Below are 27,211 nucleotides of genomic sequence, written 5' to 3'. Positions count from 1 at the left end.
CAGTTACGCTTGTGTGTACAGAACAACTGCACTGGTATGGTGGCAGGTATGGCACGAGACCTACAAGACACAGAATCATAGAATTGTTGGCTGGAAGGGACTTCTGGAGGTCATCTAGCCGAACTTCCCATTCAGAGTGGGATGGTCCCCACTATCTGATCAGCCATACCTTTGTCCACCAGAGCTCTGAACACTTTGAAAGGTGGAGATCCCACAGCCTCCCCCAGAGCATGGAACAGGCAACTTGTTCCAGCACTGCACTACTCTCCTAGTGAAACAGCTTTACTTTTTCAAGTGCAGTTTGAACCTCCCAAGCCTCAATCCACTGTCCTCTGTTTGTCATAGAGCAATTAATATTTGTAGTAAGCAGTGTTTATGATGCAGCACTTCTCACAGTGAAGGCAATGGCTAAGGTACTGAAAAAAACCACCAACTTTGATCATTTAGTATTAAGGAAGTTTATTCCATTTTTAGATGACAACATAACACAGACGTTATTTGTGTGTGTGTGTGTGGTTTTTTTTCTTTTTTTGAGAGAGCATGGGCTATTTGGTCTCTAAAATACTTATAAAGCAAACAGTTAGAAAAATAACTTATATTGCAGCTTCCTAACAAAGTTCCAGTTCTTGTTAGTCTTCATCCAGTATCCATTTTACATTGCTACAGATTTCCTGTTGCAGTTACTTCATACCAAATTGAGTTCTTTGTCACTATGGTTCACCTGGTAGTCAGGTATGGTTTTTTTCTCACTGTTTATTAGAAACACTTTTAAGGTCTCTGTCTGGAAAAATCAAGATGTTCCTCATCGGCATTAGGAGTATGTGAGTTATTCGTATGTCTGTCTTGAATGCTTCCGAGCTTTTGTATCTCATTACAGAGGAAACAAAGAGAAGTTGGATGCAGCATACTTCTGAAATGCAGCAAAAATGGTGTGTAATATTATGCACAAAATTCATAGAAAAGCCACAGGACATGTATATTTTGGATTTTTGCATGTTCTCTACCTTTCTGTTTTACCACATAAACAGCAGATTTAGTTGTTGTTGTCTATGAACCAGTAGATTTATGGTCAACATTATGTTTTATGATATCCATAGTGCTTTGGTCCTTGCTAGACACTAATGTTAAAAGTTAAATGAAAAAAAACTAGAAATCCTTCATGTACCCACATCTTCTAGAATGATGTTTGTGTATCTTCAGATGGCTCAAAACCCATGTTGCTTTTTCCCTCTTCATTGTAAGGGTTCACCACTCCACTGTTTGCTCTGTCCTTACTCCTCGCCCTCCTGCAATGAATATTCATTTTATATTAGAAGCCCTGCTCTGTTCAAGTCGTTTTGGAATCTCCAGAAAACCCTACTGAAAAATAACACTGTGTTTAACTGGAAATATTTATATAAAAGGAATTTAGTTGGTCTTAAGAGGAACTCTAGCAAACATACTATGCTCTTAGAAACCCCACTATGAAGAAACAGAAAACCAATCCAGCAATATTGCTGTTAAAGCAACAATGTTTAGGGGAGATTACATTTCTGAACAGCCTCCAACAAGACTATTGAAAACTGCAGGTGCTGATAAATGGGGACAACTCTACTGTTGGAGATGGCCCTGTGTTCCCAGCAGACCACCCCACCCACCTTGCAGTAAGGTTGGCAGAAGCCTGGCCACACTGTGGCTCCCTGTGGCCACAATGTCCAGCTGTTATACCGTTGATGGTGGGGAAACTGCAATGAGCTACCAAACCTGCCATGCACTGAAAGACAGGAAGCTGGACCTTTAGCTGTCACTGTAGATGGGAGGGGTTTAATAAGCTTCAATCCCTTAACTAGCTTCAGTTAGATTTGGCAGCCTGTTTGTAAGCAACCTGGTAATTCAATCACCAGGGTGTCTTCCAATGATCATGATCACAGTGTCAAAAATACCACTCACTTTTTGCGATCTCTTTGCCCAGAGACGATCAAGATTATAAGTCCAACGACAACCAGGCCAATGACCACCCCAAATACAATTAACCAGATGGTGACTGGAGGTTCATAAGGTGGGGCCAGGGTTGGAAGTATGCCCACAAACTCCAGCGTGTTATCATCCAGTCTGAAAGCCTCATTGATTCGTCCACGAGACATCCTGCCATCAAAAGCAAATTCAAAGAGTTTCACATGTTTATTGGAAAGAAATAAACAGTTTTCAGTCACTTTATAAATCTCTGGTGTGCCAAGCTTCCCCTGTACTGCTCAGTTGAAAAGGCTGCACAGGAGGTACTGCTCAACCCATATTCTTTCTGGCATGGGGTGGTGAGTGATGACCACAGTAACTTAAACCTTCAACCTGTTACATCTCAACTGACATGTTTAGACACTGTATGAACTCTTAAACTCAGTCTTAACATTTATCAAAATGAGGGAAATGGCCTTCAGAACTCACTCTTTACTTGCATTTTACCCTTCATTCTCTTTAAGTTACTTGGGTATGTGACAGAAAACCACAACTTTGACATCTTCTTACCTGTTCCCCTCCTACAGTCTTCCATAGTTCTGATTCTTGTGTTTTTCAGTGCCCTGAAAACTCTTTCCCTGGTGTATTTACTGCACCTTGTTTTTCCCTGAACTTCTGTTTCTGCTATTGAGTGCTAACAAGTGAATTTCGTAGCCTCATTCTTCTCTCTCAGTTCACTAACTTATCTCACTGGTTTTGTCAACCCTATCTCATGATGCTGCTGCCTTTAGATTTGTGCCCTCTTCACTTCCCACTGTACATTATCCATGACCATCTGAAGAGTTGCAGTTTTACTTACCATTTTCACAGCAATGACTTACAGTGCTGTCACCCTGTGCTATAAAAGAGCTCTTCATTGACCAGTAAATGGGAACTAGCTCCTGTGCTGACCCCTTTTTTTTCTGTATAATCAAATACGTCTGGCTGTCTTTCTAATACATCATTACTCTGGAGCTCTTGGTAACAATAATTCTTGCACTGAATTTTCACTAATGAGAGGAAGGAAATGTGTGCATGCACACACCATTACTGTGCTCTGTATTTCAAAATAGAAGATAGTTCCTGTTAAAGTTTGAGCAATGATACTTTATGGCAAGGTATGATGCAATTAAGTGTGTTATGGCACTTTTACAAGCCCCCATGAAGCATTTTACATTGGCTGTTGCCCAAGACACCATCAGACAGATATACTGTGGGTTTTTTTTCTGTCGGAACAGTTTCTCTTACTATTTGCAATCACTATTCTAATGCTAACTGCAGAAATTACTTTCTTATTACCCCTTCTGCCTCTGCTGACTTGAGCACCATTTTCTTTTCCACCTTTTCACCTGGTTGGTAGGTTTTTTATCCCCAGATAGAAAAATCTCACCTGATGGCATCTTCCACTTCAGCTTTGGGCACAATATCACTGATATTGCCTGGCATGCTGACAGTAAGGTAGAAAGAGATCCTTTGTGTCTGTTCCCCAACGTGAATGTCTGCAATCCTGAATGAGAAAGAGAAGAGAAAGTGATTTTTAGTTGTTGAGATGACATTAGCTTTAAATTTGGGCAACTGAACAGTTGTGTTTGATTGGCAGTGTCAGGGATTAGTTGATGCTGAGTGAATGCTTCCTCTTGAACTCAACTGGGAAGAGAAATCGATTTTCCTGACAGAATATATATTTTTTAAAAAAATTTTTTTTTTTTATGTGCTGATTTATAACTTTAGATGGAGAAAGTCTACTCTGTACCTAAGACAATCCTCGGTATAATTTTCCAAAGCACATATCAGCAGTAGAACAGAGGGTATTTGGAGCAGATCTCATGAATGAGTTGATCTATGAAGTACCAAGTGAAAAAAAAAATTCCTTATTTCTTATATTCTGCTGAGAGTAGATCCTAAACATTACATGACTGATGTTCTATAAGGTAGTATCAAATGGCTTAAGTAGACAGCTTCCCAATTTTTTTTAAGAGACCTAATAAAAATGGTTGGTTTTCTTCCCAAAATCAATTTCAGACAATAGATTTTATGTTTTTAAGTGAACCTAGATAAGATTAGTAAGTACACAGAGAATTCCAGTGCTTTATAATAAAGACATTTATCTTTCCTTGGCTCCAAACCCACTTTAATATTCAATATCATACACATACATTGCTAAGAATTCTTACTTCTAATCAGTGTATCCTCCCTGATATTCCCGTATAGGATTCGGGCACAAATTCTCAAGGTTCACTTTCACCACTGATGACCTGTGGGGGTCAAAGCCTTCTGCATGCAATGAAGTTACCTAACTTTAGCACATTACTCCCAAACTTCAGACTCCTAAGTGAAAAGACAGCATGTAACCAAGCTGGCAACTTGCCTTTTACAACCAGCTGGTGTTTGACAACGTTTGCTATCACCTCACATTTGTCAGAAGGCACAATTAATTCCACCAATTCATGCTGCTAGCGAACCAGAAGCAATACAGACATAGCTGGCACAATTAAGCAAGTCACTCACTGGAAATTAACTTCCTGTTGCTTCACCTCAGTGAAGTATTTTCTCATGGCATAGGCAACAGATGACTTGAACAAGAAGAGCTCACTTTCATCCCATTTATACTGCAAAAACAGCAGAGGAGAAATTCATCAGACATGGCAAATTATCTGACACTAAGAAATCATCCTAAAAAGAAATAGCAATTGTAATGCTTGACACGTGTTTCAGTATTATTTATCTGTGCTATGATAGCACTTCAGGAACATACTCAAATCTTTCAGCTCTGTTAATCTGGGTGCTCTTCAGGAGAATGACCAAGCAGCCATACCTGCTGCCAGACACTGCATCATGCTGTGCCTCTGAAATTTCTGGTACCTTTACATGGGGTTGCCGAAGATGCTGCAGTCCCAGCATCTCCCAGCCTTATAGCGAGGGAAGGCAGCAGGAACAACATTATTCCTACTAAATATTGTGCATTCTTCTTGGAGTCTAAGGATTTCTTAATTTGAATCTTGTTTTAATCACACAATCTTATTTGCAGACCTGTTCTTTTAAGAAAGAGAAACTGATGGGTGAGGTTGTGTGAAGGTAGCTCATTTATTTACTTGATGAGCTGGGATTACTTGGGGGGGTTTGTTTCCTTTTGGTAAAAAACCTCTTTGCATTAGTATTTATTCAGTGAGCATATAGGTGTTGTTTTTTCCAGGAGAAGAGATAGGTGATATAAAAAATGCACTGCCTGTGTGCAGGCTCCTCCTTATGAGTACAAAGTTAGCAGTGGAAGTCAAAAACAGCTGCTCTGGAGCAAGCACTGAGAGCTGTACAGGAGGCAAAAACCACTGCAGGAGCTGATAATGCAGCCTGGTCTGTTGTGCAACACCTTGTGTGTATGAAGGGAAAATTTCCAGTTGAATTCTGTGGCCATTTTTTTTGTCTGCCAAAGGTCTAGATTTGACTATGTTTATCAAACCTGAGCAGGAATACCTGTGAATGCTGTCAGTGACAGTTTTACACAGCCCCTGACTTTCTTGCGTATCATTTGGGAAGGTGTGGTAGAAGGCAGCCCTGTTGTAACGGGCTTTATAAAATCCAGCTACATTTTTCAACCCTGTTCTCCTCCTGACACTGCTATGAAATGTAGAGAAATACATAGGAGGAAAGAGTCAAAACGAGTGCCAGTCTGTGCAGGATCATGACCCTGGACACAAGTGATCCAAAGCCCCAGCCACAGAGCAGTCCCCAGCCCCATCCCAGCAGCATGTGGAGGGCAGGGGCTGGTACCAGCTCTGCCTGTCCCCACTAACAAGGGTTGAAGCTGCAAGTAACCTGTGCCTTGGCAAATGCTCCCAGCTTTCTCCTGCCTGCTGGGCAGCAGGTAAAGCCTGTGCTGAAGCATGCTTGTGGTTAGCACTGTTGTCTCTGGCAGCTGGCCGTGTTCAGCAATGCTGTTGTGCAGGAATTCTCAATTTTTCTTTTATCCCAAACATTTTTAGGCTCTGCAGTGCTGCTTGTTTTTGATGTTTTGTTGTTTTGTTTTTTTTTTCCTCCAGTCAAAAGCTAATTGTTCTTGATTCCTTTACTACCTCTTTCTGTACTTAGCATCTTAGCTTTTTAATAATGTATTTGTTTTTGTGGAGTCTATTTTGTCTTTTTAAATCTAATGTATTTTAATTCCCACTGTGTGTCTCCAGTGCCCTTATAAACACCATTACTGGCTGTGTGAATAGAAAGTACCTGGCTGGCTTCTGATCTGTGTTTGAGTAACGACTACTCACACGCCTTCCCAAGGCATCTCAGCAACCTACCTTGGTGCTTGCTGTTCATAACAGAGGCTGCTTTGCTTTTACAGTAAAATGAATTTTGCCAAGTGCCTCTGCTCTGTTGTAGCAGGTCACTCCAAAATGCCACGTATGACTTGAAAGACAGTACAAGTCTGGCCTCTGATTCAAAAAAGGACTTGCCATTGTAAAATGTATCAAAATACCAGCAGACTGACAGCTCTCCGTTTCCTAAGACAGTCTTGTGTGCCAGCTTTTTACAACGTAACCACGTGTGTAAGATCGACCCAGTGAGGTATTTTGAATTAATGTTTGAAGAGGGTTCAGATTTTCAAATGGTGGTCAAGGGATCTACATTCCTGGAACCCTTTATTTTAAATAAGGTAGACCCTGAGTTATGCAGCAGAGTTCTTGTAGCAGTTTCCCTTGAAAGGCATTTTCATAAAACCCTGGCTGAAGCAAAGCTGTGGGTGTTTTCAGCCTCATCAGCTACACTGATGATGCTACTGCTGCAGCTTTAATCTCATCAGCCTGAAAACAATTAGCAGGGTAATTGCAGCAGCTCACACTCTGGCACAGCTGGCATAAGCCCCTGAGTCTGAGTGCTTAATTTGCCAGAACTTTGGGCTTTTGAACCTTCCCTGCTGGTAACAGGCAGGGTAGGTAGCTGAGAGGAGTAGGACTGCCTGTGTGCACTGCAGCTGCCCCCACAGTGCAGCTCTCCTTCTGCAGAGGAGGGGGTCTTTCCCTTTCTGCTGTATCCAATGCTGAAGAGCAGAAATACAAAAGGATTTGCTGGCATGCTCATAATGCTTTTTCCTGTCCTGATGGTGCAAAGCAGCTCGAAGTACATCTTGAACAAACAGTTGCACTGGGTTCCCAGTTTCTGTGTGCTGTGAGCTGCATCAAGCAGACAAAATGTATTGCTCTGTGTAGCTGGGCTGCGATTCTTGCTCAATGTTCCCCCTGCCTTTTCCCTATGCCAGTTCATGCATATACCATTACCCACTACTGGCATACCAGCATTCCGAGTCACATCCCACACGGGATGCATAAGGGAAATTTATGGGGAAGCAGAAAGTTACTGAATGGAAAAGGTTTCTCGCAAGTTGGTGGTGTGGGCTAGTTTTGAGAGGAAAATGCATGGCTTGCTCTTCAGAGCTTAGGAACCTACAGTCCACACAATAATTCAAATTAAGTAATCTGTACGAGATTGGTTTACAGCTGCTAAATTGCACAACAAAAGACTATGATGGCAAAAGGCAGGCATAAAAACGGTATTAAGCTAAACATTAACCATAATGACTAATAAATGTGTTGTAATATGGTACCTTTTCATGCTGTTGATATCAGTTCTGAATTGTATCTAACTCGACTCAGTGGTCTAGGAGGCAATAAAACTCCCCTGGGGCTTCCATGTGAGAAGAGTGATAGATGTGAGAGCATCAATTCGTGTGAAAAATGAGCCCGTGGTGTTGTGTCCTTGCTAGTCCAATACGCTCCAACATGCAGGTCTAAATGACCTGCCTGATGACACACTTGTTCCTGGAAAATGGCTAATGTTCTGCAAGGTGAAAATGGCTATTAACAGGAATGAAGTGTCTGCACTGAGGCCTCCTGCACTGCCTCCGTGAGATTAGCATGAAGAGGCACAGCAAGAATGAGGAGCAAATTTTCAGCCGGGTGTCTGGGTTAAACAGATGGGCTAAGCCAATGCTGTGTTTAAAATCTTACAAGCCATTTTTGGCTTTGATGAGTTTTTTCAGTTGCTGTAATACATTTTATTGGATCAGCTGGTATAACTGGGGAGAGTAGACAAGGTCTTGGGAATGAAAGCTCTTCTCCTTGTCTGAAAGCAAAGCAGCTGCACTGACCCCACAGTCTTACTAACAGAGCTGTCTCTGCATAAAGGTTGGAGGACAGGGAGGCCGCCAGATATATCAGGGCCTGGAAAAATTACAGCAAGCAGGCAAAAAAAAAATTTAAAAATCTACAAAGGAATGCTGTCAGCAGTGTTTCAGTATGAAATAAAGAGAAACTGAGAATAGAGGGTGGGATTCAACTCTCTCTGCTTTATCCCCACATTTAAATGTGATGTAGCTTCTCTAATAAAAACTTCTGAAGGCAGCCAACATAACCATGATGCTGGAAATTAGGAGAAACATGAGGGTAGAGGCACATCAGTGTGTCTGAGAAAAATAGCTCTTTTCAGGTACACAGATGCCCCTATGCTAGCACTCCAGGCCTCTCCTGTAGCAGATAAAAGATGATCAGAAGCTCCACAGAAAAACTCAATTGATCTAGCTGAGCTGTCTTTCTCAAAATGGGTGGGAGCGCTCCTGGTGGAGGGGTCCATCCAGTGATTGTAGAGGGAGCTTTGACCACAAATTCGGACAGGACATCTTTTATATGATTCCCCTTCACCTGAACTGATGCCACTCTTTAGGCACAAAAAACAGCTACACCCTGCCTTACTTTCTGAGAGCCTTTAGACCAACATCTCACAGTGCAAACTCACTTACCGCCTCGTCCCCCAGCGCTGATTTCAGGCTGATGCGCACTTTGATGGCGTTGTCAGAAACTGGTTTAAAGAGAAACAAGGGCCATGTAAGAGCTGCAGGGACATATAGTTAACGCTTGGGAAGCCACCCACCTCTACTGCAAACATCTGCATCTGAGCTGTCAGTCATCCATGTCTGGCTTTGTAGTGTATAGAAAGAGAGAGCACATCTAGAGTATAGTCCTCTGGTCTTCTTTAGACACGTCCCAAATTAAATGCTTCTTTCCCTCCATGGAGAATGAGCACTTCAGGTGCAGATGTTGGTGTCTGGTTAAGTGAGTCCCACCATGAGAGACTGGCACAGCACTGTGCTACCATGCTCTCCAGTACTGACAGTGGTTACAGCTATATGATCGGTGTGGTTCAACACTCAGTGTCACTACAACAGGTTGAAAACCACATTTTTCCACTGTCTTTTCCTCCCCTTGAGCTCCTTTCTTTGACTAGCACATGACAGCAAACAAAACAGTAGTAATTTTTCTGTACTGGTTTGCTCCTACATCCCCAGCTCACGGTCCTCCGACTCCCAGGACCAGTGGCTCCAGCCTCACAGAACAGTCATGCTCTTCTCAGGCAAGTGCCACGCAAGTCCAAGCCTCTGATCTTTCTTCCCTCTGCACAGCCATCCCACACTCTTAGCATTATCATTATCACAAAGAAAAGAAACTCAATTCGTGAAAACTGGATGAGGCTATGACAAATCCCATGTGTACTGACTTCTCCAGTTATGACCATGAGGAAGCCAGTCTGCCTTCCTGTGAGTAAAACTTGCTGCTGGGTGTGTATTTCCCATAACCCTACTTCCACAGGGAGAAGAACCTTCACCAGCTACAAGAGAGAGGGACTTTGCTGGTCAAGTGTTGTCGGGACTAACAAGTGTCCTTAATTCACCCACAAGCCATACATACATGGAGCCCAGTCTGTTTTCCAACCGATGTATCTGCCAGAGTTGTTTTTCTGCAGCCACTTATATAGAGGTTCAAAGTAGTGGAGCAAGGGCTCTGCATTCATGTATTTCTCTCCTGTTACGCTTTCTAGTGCTTCTGTCCAGGGCTTGGATCTGCCTAATGCAAGCAATTTTCTGTGTATGTGGAAGAAGAGGTAACGTGTTATTACCATGTTCCATCTAGGTATCTAACAAAATAACTTATGATTGGTGTAAAAGTTTTCTTTTTTGCTTCTGACTTCCCTCCTTCCTCCCATCATTCCTATTAATTAAAATCAATAATTTGCTCTTTAATTGCCATTTAAAACTTTGATGTTTAGATCCTCAGCTGATGTAAATTAAGTAAACTTATCAAAATAAACTGGGCAGACTTATGCTAAATTTCCAGGCTAAGTTCATTCCTAGTGCAACCTCATCGACTCCAGAAGCTGTCAAGGATGAATTAGGCTTTGTTATTTATTACACGTGTGAAATTTGCTTTGTTACCTCAATTTCTGACCAGCTGCTTTGGAGTTGGTAATGTCACATGTGTGAAGAGGGCCGGTATGATTAGCTGCCTTGCAAAGTGCCTCCTGAAACTGGAACTGATAAATGGTCCTGGTGTAATACCTAAAGGAAGGGTGAGGAGAAGGAAGGCAGAGCTTTCGTTAGTCATCTGGCAAGGAAATCCTTGAGCCCTTGGCCTTTGCAAATCTCTGCTGTGTCAGCCAGTGCTCCTGCTTGGGAGGTTGCACTGCAGGGAGGGAGGCCAACTAATATTTATAGGCTGCACTCATGCAGATTTAACAAAATTACAAGTTCAAATTCAGCAGAAGAGCCTCCAGGCTGGTTGCTGGCAAGTAACCCAGGAGCAAGTAGGGTTTTTAAGGCCCAACACTCTGCTCCAGCTGAGCCCTCTAAAATGAGGCAGGTGGGACACGGAGGGATATCCAAACTTAGTTGCTTCAGGGCTGCATGTCCATGGCCCAAGTGAGAGTGGTGTGGGACACACTATCCCCCCAAGAGGCAAGCACCCTATACAGTTGTCCTCCCACTGTTTTTATGACAGCACAAAGCTTCTCTGGTCAACAAGAAGCTCAGCAGCCTCCGGGCTGCTATGGAGCAGTCCCAGATGTCTGCAGAATTTTCGCTGAGATCAGTGACTGTTTAATCAGGACTTGAAACAAAATAAGATTGTGTCCTGAGACTCTCCAGTAGATGGTTTAGGTAGTCAAGGCTTGTTCTTTACACAAAACATAAGTAATGAACTAAACACTGAGCAAGGATGGAGCTACCTTATGAATGAGTAATCATTGGCCACGTGAAACAGTGCAGCAGGGTCACAATAGGTTTCATCATGAGGGACAGGTTCAACAACACCAACTATTTCTCTCCTAGGGATGAAGAAAACACATGGGATTTCCGTTAATAGATAATAAGGCAAAATATTCTGACACTGCTCTTGCTCTTTATTGTTTGATATGTATGGGCACTTCTCTCTTCCAAACACAAGAAGATAGTACATCTCCCAGTAATCCCAAATGAGTATTGTGGCACAGCTGGAGACCATGGATAAGAAGCTGCTTTGAAACTGTGTAAGGGAAGAATTTATATGATAGCAGGCTTTGCAGAGAGTAATTAGTGGTGTGAAATAATCTACAAGACATGAGCTTCACACACACTTCATGCCCTGGCTCATCCCTGGGCAAGGGATTGCGAAGACTGGATGACCCAAAAGGTGTATGGCCTGCTGTGGACTGGAGAGGAAGTTTCTCTTTATCTCCCGCTCCTGAAAGCATGTTTCCTAGGCAATACTATGGAAACAAAACCATACCAAATTTCTGGAAATGGTAATAAGCTTACATGGAAATAATTTTTTTAAAACCTTTATTTCGAGGTCTTGCTCTAGCAGAGAACTTTGCAGTGCTACTACAAGAAATGTAATAAGCTTCCCTGAACAATATGTCATTCTCTGTTTCTCTTACATCTTTGCTACTTTTGACTAAAACAAAGCTGATTGATTTTTACAGTGGGTCAGGAGGCTTGTTTATATCATGTTTTATTATAGATTTTGTTTGCTGATGGAGGTTCACTGTTTGTGTTCATGTTAGAGAGCAGACTCCATTTTCACTGTGGGGCTTGTTTGGTTTTTTTTGTATTTTTCAGCCCCCATGTTAACCAACCCAGGAAATCACAGACTCCAGTTTGAAACAAACTGCTTTTAAGCTTGAGCTACAGGAAGCTGAAAATAGATTGGCTGGTGGGCATAATCTGAAAAGGCGTCTCTAGATATTACTTGCCAAGAGAACTCTATTTTCTTGACTGAGAAAAGTGTCATCTTACTTAATACACAGAAGAGGAAAGACTCATTTTAGAGTCTTTCAGACAACTTGCCTCCAGAACCACTCTAGAATGGGGAGGAAAGGCAAAGCAGAGAAGTGTGCACAGATGATAAGTGGATTGAGATCTGTATGCTTTTCACGCTGGCAAGTATGTTGAACTTCACTTTCCACTTGTCCTTAAGGACATGGGGAGCAAAGCCAAGCATATGCCCATTGAGACTTAAGGAGGGGCTGTACTTAAGATACATAGATGTCTTGGGCCATGTGCAGGGGGGACAGCAACGTTGAGCCTGGGATCTGGAATATCTTGTGCAAAGTCCATGGGCTGTCTTTATCAGAGAAGTTGACATTAGAAGAGAAGAAATTCTGCTGAGAGACAGGTTAAAATACCCAGGGCTAAACAGTGCTAATGGGGGCACGTGGCTTGTGAGACGTTGTCTGCACCACACTGGGTGTTTCTCCCTGGCAGCCTACTGCATGGATGATTAAGGGACTGGAACACCTGCCTTACATGGAAAGGCTAAGAGACCTGGGCTTTTCAGTCTAAAGAGGAGAAGTCTGAGAGGGGATCTAAAAAATATCTATAAACACATGAGGGCTGGGCATCAAGAAGGCAGGGACGAGGTCTTCTCACTTGTGCCCTGTGATAGGACGAGGGGCAGTGGATTGAAACTCAAGCACAGGAAGTTCCATCTCAAGATGAGGAAGAACTTCTTTACTGTGAGGGTTGCAGAGCACTGGAACAGGCTGCCCAGAGAGGTTGTGGAGTCTCCTCTGGAGACTTTCAAGACCTGTCTGGATGCCTTTCTGAATGATCTGCCCTAGTTTTGGTCCTGTTCTGGCAGAGGGGTTGGACTCGGTGATCTTCAGAGGTCCCTTCCAACCCCTAATATTATGTGATTCTGTGATTTTGTGGACTTTGTAGAGAGACAGATCCTGCATTATGGAGGGGCCACTGGCACCTCAGTATGCTAGGAACGGATGGGTTTGCAGGATAACGTGCAAAAAATCCTTCTTGTTTCTCAAACTTACTTCATCTCCCACCACCGCTTCGTCCATTCCGACTTTGTAATCTCTCCCTTAAACACCATCCATCTCCATTTCTCCAGCATGTAAGTAAAAGGCATTGTTCCAACAATTGTTAGAGCTTGTTTGAGTAGAAAGTTGATTTCAGTTTCTAAAGAGAGAAATAGTTAAAGCAATGGTTATGGCAGCAATTAGTATCTGATTAGACAGCTGAAGTTGCTTCCTTTTACAGCTAATGCTTACATCTGGCTTGAATTATAGATTTTCACTAAGGAAAAAGTGGAAGAAAGAACACTACTGAAAAAAACATGATAGAAGATCACTTGAATATTGTACACAGTTTTGTCTCTTTTCCCTCGGCTGCTTAAATAACTTAACCCGTTGGCACTCCCATGACATTATCCTCCACTGAAAACCTCCCCAGGCTCTGGGGAATTTTGAGCTGAGGATTTTGGTACATCTCCATCATTACAATGTAATACTCAGAGAAGCCAGGCAAATTGCACTATAATGAGGGCCTACCTATGTTGTCCACTCACTGTTCATTTAAATTGGAGATGTAAATCTCAGGGCTCCAGCTTCATTTGAACTGCGAAGTACATACCTTGGTAGAGATATGTATAGATTCATGCAAGAGAAATTTAAAAGACTGAAATGCAAATTAACTATGAAGATTTTGGGAAGAGCTGTTCAGTGTTGAAGGTAATTAAGTGCTAGCTATCTTCTTCTAAATTTATGTTGCTGCATCCTTGCTTTATTGTGTGATTTAGGGGGGTTGGGGGAAAAGGGAAAAAATAAAGTAGTTCTGATAAGTTGGTAGGGTAAGATTTCCAGAAGCCTCTCAGTTGATCCTCAGCTTGCAGACACAATCCTCTGCTGCAAAATAAGGCCTAGAAGTGTTTTCATTTAAATATGTAACATCTATGCATTTATTTACCTTCATCCTCTTGGAAAGTTGGCTCTAGGAGGTCAAGAGACTTCAAGTGCTGAGGAGTGGCTGCAGAAAGTGACATAATTTCACCTATGGCTTCATGGAAGCCCTCATTGGCACCGCCTCTGAGCAGGTAGGGCTGCTCATAGTATGCCATATCATACTCAATGTGGCCCATCTCATGGTGCACAGTCAGGAAGTCATCCATGGCCACTTTAGTGCACATCTTGATCCTGCATGTCAGAGCAAAGTGCATATGGTTAGAGACACAATGGGCTGGCCAGCTGCTGCTTGAGCCCTGCCTGCCTCCAGAGATGGTGAATGCCTCGTCTCTCACAAAACCCAGGCAGCCACAACATAGCACGGGCATGTGCCACATCCATAGCCTACTGCCAAAGAGGCTTGGAGGGGAACTCAGAAAAACACCTTCAGGCACCTTGAAATTTTGCTGGGAGTAAGAAAATTGATGTTTTGTGAGAAGCAGTTGCTCTCTGAGACTTGGTAATACACTAACTCACTGTGTGAGTTGGAGTGAGCACCTACCATCGAACTTAGGCAAACAGTAGTGTAAAAAAAACCATGTGTGAGTGACTCCTCCTACTTCATTCTCCTGTAGGTACTACTTGCCAAAGGAATTGCTTTTAAATAGGGCTTTCTTTCACCTTCCCCAGCCTGCTGAGGTGTGAAGTGTGAGGCTGGCAGCTTTCACTCAGGCTCTGATGGGGGACAAGCCTGTTTTTCTGGGTAACAGGGGAAAATACAAGAGGGGACATAATTTGCCCCAGGAGTCTTCATTGTGTGAGAACTGTTCCTCTTTTTTTCTCAAATATAGAAGAGATTGGTGGATTTTTGTGAAACTCTGGAAGTCTGCCTACCACTTCTGATTTATCTGCTAAAGATAGCCAGTGTCCTCTCAGGAGGTTTTCACTTGCTACCCAAGGACCTGTGCTATTGCTGCAGAATGTGCAGGTGTCCACAAGTCCCACTGCTATCCACAAGCAACTGCATTTGTGTTTATTTCTTAAGCCCTAGAACATAGTAATTATTTTTCTAAATCATAGTATTAACTTCTCTGCTTATATTTGAGATTAGTCCTTAGGTTTTCACAGAAAAAGTTACACAGAAATATTTATAGTCACAGAGGATCCCTGCTCTCTTGTCTTCCTTTCCCCTCTTATGAGCCAGAAAGAAAACACAAACCACAAAACAAAACAAAACAAACAAAAATACCAACTAAACAGAAAAAGCCCAAAACAAACCAAAACCAAAAAAACTATAACTTAAACCAGCATGGTAGGCCTTTAGTGAAAATACGAATGTTCTAGGAGATGGTACAAAGAGGGGTCACAGAACTGCAGTACCTGTAGTCTTTCTTGCCCAGATCCCACGCTGTAGGATGACAGACAACCTTCCTGCCATCAGTCGGCTCTGTGAGCATGGAGTTCTTCCAGAAGCCATCTCTCATTTCTTCAAGGCCAATGGAAGTGAAGAAGGACTCAGCAGTTTTGAATATCTTCACTGCATCCCATTTCTGAAAGAGAGAAGGACATCTTTAACAGCTGGCTCTGCATGGGGCCTGTTTCAAACAGCCAGCTTAACACAGGGCAGCTGACTTCATTTTTATCTCCCAGAGACTTCAGGTCAGCACCTGACTTAATGAGAGCAAGACAGTAGTATCTGCCTTCAGCAGATTTCTGCTGAGTGCAAGTTTCTGCACTTAGAGGTTCAGCAGATAGCACCTGACCCAGACCAAAGAAGCCCTCAATAAAGATAAGGTGGAGAAGATAGAAAAGTTATTCCTGCCAGTGGTACTTCAGATCTGGTATCTGACCCTTCAGCCACTTCAGTTGGGGACAACCTTTCCGGGGAAATGAAGCTGCAGTTCTAGTGCTTGGACATGAGAGGCAGTCTCAGCCAGAACCATAAAACCCGGCAGGTGCATCTAGAGGAGCTGCTTATCAGATTGTAACTGCACTTTAAGCAGAATATTTTCAAATGTTATTCAGCACTTTTATTATTCTACATAGGAGGAGTTCTGCATTTACTGTTCTGAGTTTTCACAGAGATTTATCTCAGCTTGATGGGAATCCTAAATTGGGCACATCCACCAACAAGGATGAGTCCAGCCTTTGCCCTGAGGCTCTGTAAGTAATGCTTCCCTCCTCATGATGGTGCTTCTGTTTATGCAAATTCAAGTCTACAAGGGGGTCAGTGCTGTGAAATAGGGATGAGATTAATGCATGCTTGTGCAAACTGCCTATTGATCAAATTTAGCTATTCCTTCTCTTTCATAGAGTGTTCCCTAGGAAAGGAGGGTAGACTTCAAGTAAACAATCACATTTCAGGTGAATAATCACATTTCAGAAACCAAATTTCACAGATCCCCTTTTATTTTATAAAAAAGAGTGAATTTTAGACAAGGCTACAGTTATCTTCACCCGTGTTCTCTGTCTGGTAAAGGTGCTGTGATGGCTGTCAACACTACAGATCTCAAACATAGACCTTATGGTGCTATGTAGTTATCAAAAGATAACAGGCAGCATTGCAGTTTCCTAGCTGTATCCAAATAAACAGCACTGTAAAAAAAAAAACAACCCTGCAATATGCAAACTATTTGATTATGGTAATGGCTGGCAAAGGTCATATTTGATACCAGCCAACTCCATGAGTCCTGGAATATTTATATGAACAAAATATATCTCTTAATGGATAGGTGTCTCTGAGAAAAATGGACTCAGAACAAAGATTAATCCAGTCAAAGAGGGGGGAGAAGACAGAGAGGAGAACAGTTAAGGGAAGGCAATACTTTCCTGGCAGCATGACTGTCTTAGGGCAGCTGCAGTTTTCTAGAGAGCTGCTGAAATGTGGTGTGTAAATTTTATAACATCTTGATTTGTTACATAATGCATATTGCATAAAGGCATCTCTTACTTTTTGAACCATTGCAGAAGTTACATCAATGTTTGGTTTGTGTGGATAAGGAACAGTCAAGGCATACAGATTTGTCCAAAATCTACCCCACATATCACCTTAAAAAAAAAAAAAAAGAGAGAAACATAGAAATACTTTAAATTATTAATTATGTATTGAGCAAAATAGCCAGACAATTTTATAAATTGTGCAGTGTCATAAATAGGGACCCCTATATGCCCATAAAGGTCTGATCCAGATATGAAGTAGAAAGGAGCATTTCTGAAAAGTCTTGCATAAGACAAACTCACATCAAAGATCTTTTTTCTTTTCTCAAGACCAGCTATTCTTTAGCAATATAGTTTCAGAACTGATCACCTCCCTAAAGGTCTATTCAAAACTGAAAGTCCATGTTCTTAGTTCACATGATTGCCATTGCCATGTTCATATGCATTTATAGTTTTGACAGCTGGATGTTGCATGCTTTGAAAGCAAATCATGCATCTCAGGAGCTTAGGACAAGATTTTAAAGGGGAAAAAAAGTCCCTCTGAAACTCTCATTTCTAAGGAAGACCAGTACTGAAGCAGGGAGGGCAATGTCCCAGTCCAGTCCTGGAGTTTTGAGCTGGGTGCCACCAGATCCAGCAAGGACAAGGACACCTACCTTCCCCACCTGACTCTGCTGCTAAGCACCTGTGCCATCTCTGCTAGGGACTTCTGCTCCATCTTTCCTATCCCCTTCTCTTATCTGTAACCTGTTTGTTAATATCCTGATTAATCAGGCAGAATAATCAGTTCCCATGTGCCTTGAAGGCAACCATCCTGTGTGCAAAGTCAGGCTTTCGTGGCAGAGCCACATTGACATACCCAGCAAGTGAGCAGGGAGGCATCCTGTGGAACTGATGAGCTCAGGGCCGTAGACCTGCTCCAGCCTGTGCCTCACGTAGGCGTGCAGCTGCTGGTACAGAGGTTTTAGCTGGAAGCAGAGGAGGAGAAGGAAAAAAAATATATATTTTTTCTCTTTACCTTACTTACTCCTCCTCAACAGAGAACCTAGAAGGTGTAATGTGATGAATTTATCCTGGCAGGTAAGTGCACTCCAAACCTGCAGCTGAGCTTTGCCCTCCACCTCTGGGTTCAAGCCTCAAGTACAGATTCTAGCCCCAGAAGTCCTGTTCATGTCTGAGGGAGGGAGAATTGTTAACGTTAGATGCAGAGTCACAAGAATTACATTTACCGCATAGGAAAAATACCTCCACCATGGGCCCTCTCCTTCTGGAGGAGAGGCATGGATGTGCAGAGCTCCCCCTTTCTCAGCCTTCAGCACAGTGCAGCCCGAGAGAACCTAGCTGGTCCTTGAATGGCTGCAGAGGTAAAAATGTCAAGTATGTCCCTCAGTGTATGCTAACCCTATGTAGACTGATATTAGCCTGTTTAGAACAGGTCTTGTCTTCCTTCACAACATTGACATATGAGCACACCATCACAAAATATCATTCTGTGGCCCAGGTGAGATCTTTTCCCTGCCTCTACCTGCTCAAATGTCTTCTCCACATCTTCAACCAGCTGGTCACGGCTGTATTTGTATTCTTTTGGCTCCTCTGCTTCATAATTTGCTCTCCAGTAATCTCCATAATCAGAATAATCTGTAAACACAGACACATCACACCAGGACAACACACATGGCACTGCTCAGGTCTGCAGGAGCCGTGCAGCTCCCTGTTGACACACAGCCTTTCCCTCAAAGCAAAGTGATGAAGATGCTCTGGGTTTAGGGGGAGGAGAGAGCTCCACCGAAGCTCCGTTGCACTGATGTGCAGGTACGAGAGATTTCCGAGATATGCGGAAATTGCAGTCATGGTTATCTGCTAATTAGAGCCATTAGAGCTGGAGATGGAAGTCAAAGAAAAACACTACACGTGACTGGAGATCCTGTGGGTGTAAGGGAGGGCAGCCTGGGCTCAGGCTGGATGCTAAGCAGTTCTCACAGAAGGTATGTGCTGGTAGACACTGAATATGGCCCCCTCCTCAGCTCCCAGTTCCACCAAGTCTTCCAGTCCACTGAGCTCCATCAAGCCTGGAGCAGAACTCACTCATAACTGAGGTCTTTTTTCTTGGTGGTATGGAGGAAGGTCATGGTGACCATTATTTAATGTTTGGTATTTTCCTGTGTAACTATTCAGATGGTAACTTATTATTCCTGGTGTCTAGCTCGACAATCTTCACAAAACAAAGCACATAGGAAAGTAGGTAATATAGCTGCAATTTAGCCAAGAGAAAGATTATGTAGCTATTTCAGAAGCTATTTTAGAATACTCCCACAGAAAATTAGCAGCCATTTGCCATTGTTCCTTGAAAAGACAGTTCGCTGTGATTTGTGTGGAGACTGGCAGCACACTTCCCTTAGGGCGAAATCCTTTTTAAGCATCTGGCTGCATCTGCTGGCCCAGGTCTATAAAATCTAATAATTCCAGTTAGGGTATATAGCTTATCAATGTAGTACTGCTGGTGGCTGGTGCAAGAAGGTCAAGGCTGCCAGAAAAGATGAGATGTTGTCAAGACTCAGCAGCACTCAGAAGTTGTTTAAACTGAGCATGTTTGCCCGTAAGTCACAAGCAGAGCAGTTCTGGGTAAGGCAGTATGTAAGCAAAGGCACTGATACATTATGTTTGGGAAAGGTGCCAACAAAGACATCCTCCTTTTGTTCCAGGCAGGTGACATACTTCTGATCTGGTCAACAACAACTGTCTGTGCTGCCTCTCACTTCGCAAGTGCATACCAAGAGCAATTATGTGCAAAGCACTGCTCATCAATGTGTAAAAAAAGTATGGGTTTTGAATTCCTGTGCAAACTGTGCAAGACTGTGGTTTGTCAGAAACAGAAAAAAAATTGTGACTTACTATTAAGCTTTGCAACCTCATTTTCAAGTTCAACATACTCTTCGTACAAGGGTCTCATCTTCCTGGCAACATCAGCTCTCCAGCCTTCCCAGGCCCACAGTCTCTCATGATAATCAATGCTGTCAGCCATAATAGTGTCCAGACCTGTCAGAACAAAAAAGTAAGTACTAGACCTTGAAAGAGCAGAATCTCTTTATTTTTTTCTTTAACAGCAGGCAAATGAGCAAAAGTAAAAGAAACGTCATTAACTAAGAACAAAATGCTTGTTGTTTGATATAACTGAAATATCCCATTATTTTATTTCAGCTTTTTCTGACTTGAGGGTTTTCCCTTATTCTTTTTAAGCACCATGGAGCAGATGATGAGTTCCTTAAATGCTTTTTCAGCATTAGCTTCCCTTAAGTTGGTAGCACTTTTGGGACTGGCCTCAATACAGTATAAGCCCACGACTTTGATGGCAAGGGAAAAATATAGACTTTCTGTGACACAGGCAAAAGGCAAATTCCAGGTGACAGGCATGCTGTCACACAAGCTGAACAATCCTCTTCACATTTTGTCTACTACAAGTAGGAGATAGTACATCTCCTGGGCAGCAAACCTGCTGAAGGTCCCTGAACTACAAGGTGCAATTAAATTATGACTAAGCTTCAGATAGCAGGATATATCTATTGAAATTACAGCTTGTTCTCTTTCAGTCAGGAGCTACCCTTGAGATTTTCTTTTTGAACCCTCAGTATGAAGGACACAGTAGGGGCAGTGGTCAATACTGTACCTGGCTCCAGCACCAAACACTCAGATGGATCGGAGATTTTACAGACAGTCCCGGTGCTGTAGATGGTACTCATTGTGTTTAGCACAGTGCTCAGCTGCAAGTTAGATGTGAGATAGCCTATTAGAAACTCACCCTATGCAAGTAACAGCCAATTATGCTAATTCCTTCAGAGCTCGATTCAACACTTCACCCATCAGCTTAACATTTAAGCATATGTTCAAGCTCAGTGGAGATTAATGAAAGAATTTGCTTAAATGCATTACAGAACCAGGACCTAGCTGGAAAAGACAGATAATCTCCCAAATATACAATGTAATCTACAGATCTTTAATTTCCAGTCAGACAGAGCTCTGAATTTAAAGAGCACAGACTGTCACAAGAGTTATCAATATACAGCAGCAATAAACCAATAAAATGTAGCAATGTGCTTCCATAAGCATAGACCCACCTAAACTTTCCAGGTAGGTCATGGTTTTGAACGGCAGCAAAAAGAGTTCCTTCTGCAGATGCTGCCAGGCTGACTGTTGCTTGTGGTCTTAAAGTCACATCACATTGTTTGCTTAGATCTGCATATGCTCCATTATAGAGGAGTTATGGCTCATGTCTTGGCTCTGCTGAAGGCCAAATGTGTCTAAAATCACTCAGCTCTACCTCAGAAACTATTCTACATAGCTTTGGTTTGCTTGTGGTTTTTTAAATGTTTTCAGTTTTCATACTGCAAGAAAAACATGCATCACTTCTAGTTTTTCCTTGAGGGATATGTAATTTCTCATTTAAAGCTTTAAATCAGAACTATGTAGAGCTGTCAGTGGGAGGGGTAGTTAATGTCTAGCTCTAACTTTATCTCTGTCTGCATTAAAATAAATGAGCACCCAGGGAAATTTTTGTATCCGTGATGAATACTTAAATATTCCTATGGAATCCCATCAGACTGTACAAAAAGTCACTTTTCAACCAAGAATCAACAATTTCAGCCTCAAAAGCCATTTATCTAGTAAACTGCAAGTGTCAAAACAGGACGGATACTGAAGAAAATACCTCTTCAACATAGACAGCATTATCATCAGTGCACTGCTGTAGTCCAAAATACATATAAGTCTGTATGAATTGTCAGTATTCCCACCAAATCTGCTGTTTTTCTTGCATGTTCTTAGCAGAAAAATCTCAGGATCCTTCTGTAGTCAGGACTATGGCATCTCCTAACTCAGTCCTATGTTTCAATTTGATCTCCAGCAAAAGGAAACTAATTTAACCCCCAGTGTTTGGTTATAAATCCCTTTTGAGTCTGCGTAGCTGCTCACTCCAATTCCACCTATAGTCACTATCGTTATAGACATGCCTTTTACATGAACTTGTCAGTGGGAATGTAAAATCTCATTATAAATCTTGCTGGCTTTCAGTAGCTTTCTGTGGAAGGAGGCCATCCACCCTCCCCAGTCTCAAGCATCCCAGGGTGTCCACTGCATAGAAACATCCCCACTTCTTCATAGAGTGATAATGCCACATGTGCAGAAAAAGAATTACTTCCTTCGCCTCTGCCTCTTTCACTCATTGAATGTCCTTTCAGCCACCTCTTTCTGCTCACTGCCCTAGGTCTGGACTTAGCCAAGCACTTACCACAGGTCCTCTTTTCCTTTTATGACTAATCTGGCCATTTGTGCAAGGACAACTCTGAGGTGTGTGTGTTTGAAAGTCACTGCATGGTCACACGGGAAAGTGACATAGGAAAACTGCTGACTTGAATGGGAACCAGCTTCCTAAGCCAGACCACTTCTCCAGGCCTGTGCTGCTGTGAGCACCTTGTACAGGTATCCTCTCCCTACTGATGCTGAGAAACAGTATCACCCTGAGACAAGCAGGCTGGCATCAGCACCTGTTCCCTCTCTCAGGGAGGTTGTGGGAGGCAGATCAACTCACCTGACAAAAATGAGCTACATTAAGCAACTTACTCTGTTGTATTTTTCTGGTGACAGCACAGATGATCCTCTGCTCTGGAGAGTCTGGATTTGGAGCTTGATGAGAGCATCACTGATGCTGTCTAATGGGAAGTTGCTGGCATTCCTGGAGGCCCTGTCGTAAAACGCAGACCACTTGGCATTCGCCTGGCTCTGAAAAGAGTACACACAAACTCTGAATTATTCTGCCAAAAGAGTGCAGCAGCCTCATGTACTCAGTATGCAAAACCATTACTTCTGGGTAGAACTACAGTAGCAGGGACCACCTGTGGACTGCAGGCTGAGCACTTGCACTATGCAGTGGAACGGCTGGAGAATGTTTTGGCTTTGTTTCATTCACACATCCAGATAACCATTCTTCTTTGGAAATAGCAAAAAGCAGGACTGTCTCCTCACACCATGCTTGCTATAACTGATTCAGCATCACCTATCCATGTTCCCTGCTAGTTTTCATCACCATGCAGTCTTCCTTTAGTGCTTTGCTTCACCCACCTGTGCCTAATAGAAACCAGGTATAAACCAAGGCACAGGAGGTCTGTGACCCCAGGTATCATTCCCCATTTCTGCTTCAGTACCACTGACAGACAGTAGATAAGACACCCATACTGAGTCTTTTCATTATGCAAATATCACTTTCTCCTGAAATTTTAGGAAACAGAGGATTATACCTGAGTGTAGGAGACTCTAAACAGGTGCTCGAGTTGAGCATGCAAAACCTGAATGTTTTGCGTGAGATTGCTTTTTCCACTGCTGCAGTTTCATACCATGGCACATGAAACTCCCAAATTTCAGTGCACAAACTGGCACCATAAGAACATTGGTTGTGTTTGGGACTGTCTTGTTCTTATTCACCTTTTTTAATGTGTTTGTACATAGCTTAGCACAGCATCCCTCCCTCCCTGATGAGGCATCAGGAAACATAAATGCCATATTGTGCCCAAAGAGCTCTTCAGGCACACTTCATCCCTGTGTGAACACATGGTGAGGTCAACACTTTCACCAGGGCTGTGTCCAGGATATTCAGCCCTGTATGTGACGGACACACCGTTCCTTCTTTAGGTGGTGGCAGATGTAAGCCCCTGGCAGTCCCATCCCCACATCTCCCCTGTTGATGCAGCCCCTCTGCAGGAAGGCAGCCAACCCCAGAGGCTTTCCAAACCCTACCCCTTTCATAGAAGCAGAGCAAAAAGCCCTGCCACTGCTCAACAGCTTGCAAAGCTCAGTGGGCAAAAGCTTGATAAGCACCCAGAAGAAGAGCATCACGGTGTAGATCTGTTTCTGAACTCCTAGCCCTGAGCCGGGACAGAGAAGTGCCTTAGGAACGACGAGGCAGAAGGGGGGGCTCTTTGGCTGCAAAAGCTGGGGGAAAGAAGTTAGCTTGTTGTCTGATTTTTCACAATTGGAGGAACTGGTTTATAAGTCAGACTAATAGTTATGAGTTATGGGGTTTGTGGCCCAGTTTTAAGGAAAATGGATGGGAAGGAGTCAGAAGGGACAGTATTCATTAACTCTGCTCCTCCAGCAGAAAGGGAGAAGGGGAAGCATAGAATCATAGAATCATAGAATCCTAGGGGTTGGAAGGGACCTCGAAAGATCATCTAGTCCAACCCCCCTGCCAGAGCAGGGTCACCTAGAGCACATCACACAGGAAGGCGTCCAGGCGGGTTTTGAATGTCTCCAGCGAAGGAGACTCCACAACCTCTCTGGGCAGCCTGTTCCAGTGCTCTGTCACTCTTACAGTAAAAAAATTTTTCCTGATATTCATCTTAAACCTCCTATGCTCCAACTTGTATCCATTACTCCTTGTCCTATCACTGGTCATCACCGAAAAAAGCTTAACTCCATCTTCTTGACACTCACCCTTTACGTATTTGTAAACATTGATGAGGTCCCCCCTCAGTCTCCTTTTCTCCAAACTAAAGAGACCCAGCTCCCTCAGCCTTTCCTCATAAGGGAGATGTTCCACTCCCTTAATCATCCTTGTGGCTCTGCGCTGGACTCTTTCAAGCACTTCCCTGTCCTTCTTGAACTGAGGGGCCCAGAACTGGACACAATATTCCAGATGTGGCCTCACCAATGCAGAATAGAGGGGGAGGAGAACCTCTCTTGACCTACTAACCACACCCTTTCTAATACACCCCAGGATGCCATTGGCCTTCTTAGCCACAAGGGCACATTGCTGGCTCATGGTCATCCTCCTGTCTACCATGACCCCCAGGTCCCTTTCTCCTACACTGCTCTCCAGCAGGTCAGCCCCCAACCTGTACTGGTGCATGGCGTTTTTCTTCCCCAAATGCAAAACTCTACACTTGCTCTTGTTAAACTTCATCAGGTTTTTCCCCGCCCAAGTCTCCAGCCTGTCTAAGTCTCTCTGAATGGCAGCACAGCCTTCTGGTGTGTCAGCCACTCCTCCCAGCTTGGTGTCATCAGCAAACTTGCTGAGGGTACATTCTGTGCCCTCATCCAGGTCGTTGATGAAGATATTGAACAACACCGGTCCCAGTACCGACCCCTGAGGGACTCCACTAGTCACAGGCCTCCAACTAGATTCTGCCCCATTGACTACAACTCTCTGACTTCTTCCTTTCAACCAGTTCTTGATCCACCTCACTGCCTGATCATCAAACCCATACTTGATCAACTTATCTACAAGGATGCTGTGGGAGATGGTGTCAAATGCTTTACTGAAATCAAGATAGACCACATCCACCGCTCTACCATCATCTATCCACCTAGTAATTTCCTCATAGAAGGCTATGAGGTTAGTCAAACATGACTTACCCTTGGTAAAACCATGTTGACTGCTCTTGATGACCCCCATCTCCTTGATATGTCTAGAGATAGTGCCAAGGACAAGTTGTTCCATTACTTTTCCAGGGATGGAGGTGAGGCTGAGCAGTAGGTTTATTACCAGTGCTACTGACGAGAGTGAGAGAAAATGCCCTCTCTGAGTACTGGACTAATTGGTTCTTATTGCTGGTGTCTCCTCAGGTATTCTATTGCCATCTCATTAATGCTGAAAGTGCTATACAGCGCTTTCATTTTACATGTTTGGAAATGTTACGGTTTAAGTACCAGGTGCCTCGGAAAACATTCCAGATTGACAATGATTAGTCATTAGGATTTCTTCCAGAAACCAGTCTCCTTGCTTTAATTAAGAAATACGATAATTAAACCATGTTTTAATTAAGCTACAAGACTACAAAGTGGAAGATTAAACCATTAGGCAAAAGAAGATGAAGCATGTTCAGCTTCAGTTTAGGATCTGAATTGTTTTTCTCTAGAACTTTAGTTAATTTTAAAATACAAAATTCAAGGTGGTTTTGTTCCCTTTGAAAGGCTCCAAGATTATGGGACGCTAGGCTGAGGCATGGCAGGATCAGTAACCAGCCAGATCATGGCTGACTGCTCTTGATAAACATGGGACCTGCTTAGAGACCCCGATGGCTCAGACAACCTGAGGTTGGTGTTGAAAAGAAGGGAGAATGAGGTAGCAAGATAGCATAAGTACAAACGCTATGGTCTTTCCTGTAGATGGAAGTTGACTTTCAAACCAACATACTAGACTACTCTACTACAAACTCCTCTGCTGGCATCTGGAAATCCACTATCTCAGTTCATTTTTTCATAGTTCAATACCTCCAGGAAGTCTACCAACAGCCCTGAACATGAGAATAGTGATGGGGGCTGTGGGAGAAGGTCCCTGACTAGGTAAAGGATGTGAGCCACTATGTAAAACCATCAGCAAACAATTACTAGAATGCCTACATTCAGAAAATGTTTGTATATTAATTGTGAAGTGAAACAATTTCAGCAACAGAGAAGAGAGAGTATTGTCTGTAAAAAAGCCCAGCATTTGTCAGTCTTACAAAAAGTGGGAGACCTGAGCTCACATGGGCACGAGATTCAAATCCCATTCCCTTGCACCTCAGCAGCCTAGCTGAGCCCTGAGAGAAGACCATCTCCTCTGGGCTGTGTCTTCTCCGAAAGGAAAGAAGCCCCACACAGAAACACTACACTGGGAGGTGCTGCTGGTGGGGGACCCCAGGTGGAGGAAGGTGTCTCTCTCCATCCAGCTCAGCTTTGGGGGCCAAACATGCAGTACTCCCTCATCTTTTCCCTCTACTCACCTAGACGATGCAAGGTGATGACTAGGGACAAGTCCAGCCTCCAGCTGTCCTCGTGCAGTGCAAGAGCAACCCAGGCACCAAACCTGTGCTGTAGAGGCCCAGGAACTTCCCAGTGTGGCATTGCTACGTTAAGGCAAGCCCTTCTGTCCTCCTGAAACTAAGCCATAGCTACCAAAGAAGTAGCACCCAGATTTCAGCCAACCTCAGTGGAACCACAATAAAGTAGCTGTCAGATTCCTAAAACAACAGTAAAACTTGCTGGATGGAGCACTTACCATTTTGTTGGCAGTCTCCTCAGTGATGTTGGTGTTGTAGTCCCATGAGGCAAGGGAAACCTCATAGTTGAGATCTTCTGCTTTCCTGTTAAACTCTTCTAGAAACATATAGGCTTGTTGTGTGACATTCTGAGGTGCCACAACAGCACTCAGACCAGAGAGAAGCCAGAGGTGGACCAACATATTTGTATCCAGGCTGAGAACTTCCAGGTGAAGTAAGTTTCCTCAGGTAAGCTTCTCTGTCAAGCT

The 27,211-nt window shown here is 43.2% G+C and overlaps 1 protein-coding gene across 2 annotated transcripts; it reads right to left on the bottom strand.

Moving 5' to 3' along the window:
- Positions 1-481: 481 nt before the first annotated feature.
- ACE2 (angiotensin converting enzyme 2) lies at positions 482-27,211 on the bottom strand. 2 transcript variants are annotated; one of them, XM_051623409.1, is made up of 19 exons: positions 26,963-27,211; positions 22,552-22,710; positions 20,603-20,696; positions 19,831-19,974; positions 18,464-18,576; positions 17,798-17,906; positions 16,952-17,049; positions 15,382-15,551; positions 14,027-14,253; positions 13,096-13,240; positions 11,017-11,115; positions 10,229-10,351; positions 9,705-9,877; positions 8,759-8,817; positions 4,480-4,580; positions 3,362-3,478; positions 1,930-2,124; positions 1,170-1,286; positions 482-910 (listed from the first exon to the last, which is right to left on the bottom strand). In XM_051623409.1, the coding sequence occupies exons 1-18, from the start codon at positions 27,143-27,145 to the stop codon at positions 1,175-1,177; spliced, it is 2,421 nt and encodes an 806-aa protein (XP_051479369.1). In that variant the 5' UTR covers positions 27,146-27,211; the 3' UTR covers positions 482-910; positions 1,170-1,174. The 2 variants fall into 2 exon arrangements, with proteins under 2 accessions (XP_051479369.1, XP_051479360.1); XM_051623400.1 differs by having other exon boundaries at positions 482-1,286.

Source organism: Apus apus, chromosome 1 (genome assembly GCF_020740795.1).
Source record: "Apus apus isolate bApuApu2 chromosome 1, bApuApu2.pri.cur, whole genome shotgun sequence".
NCBI classification, from domain to species: Eukaryota; Metazoa; Chordata; class Aves; order Apodiformes; family Apodidae; genus Apus; species Apus apus.
This window is presented reverse-complemented; position numbering and strand designations above follow the sequence as displayed.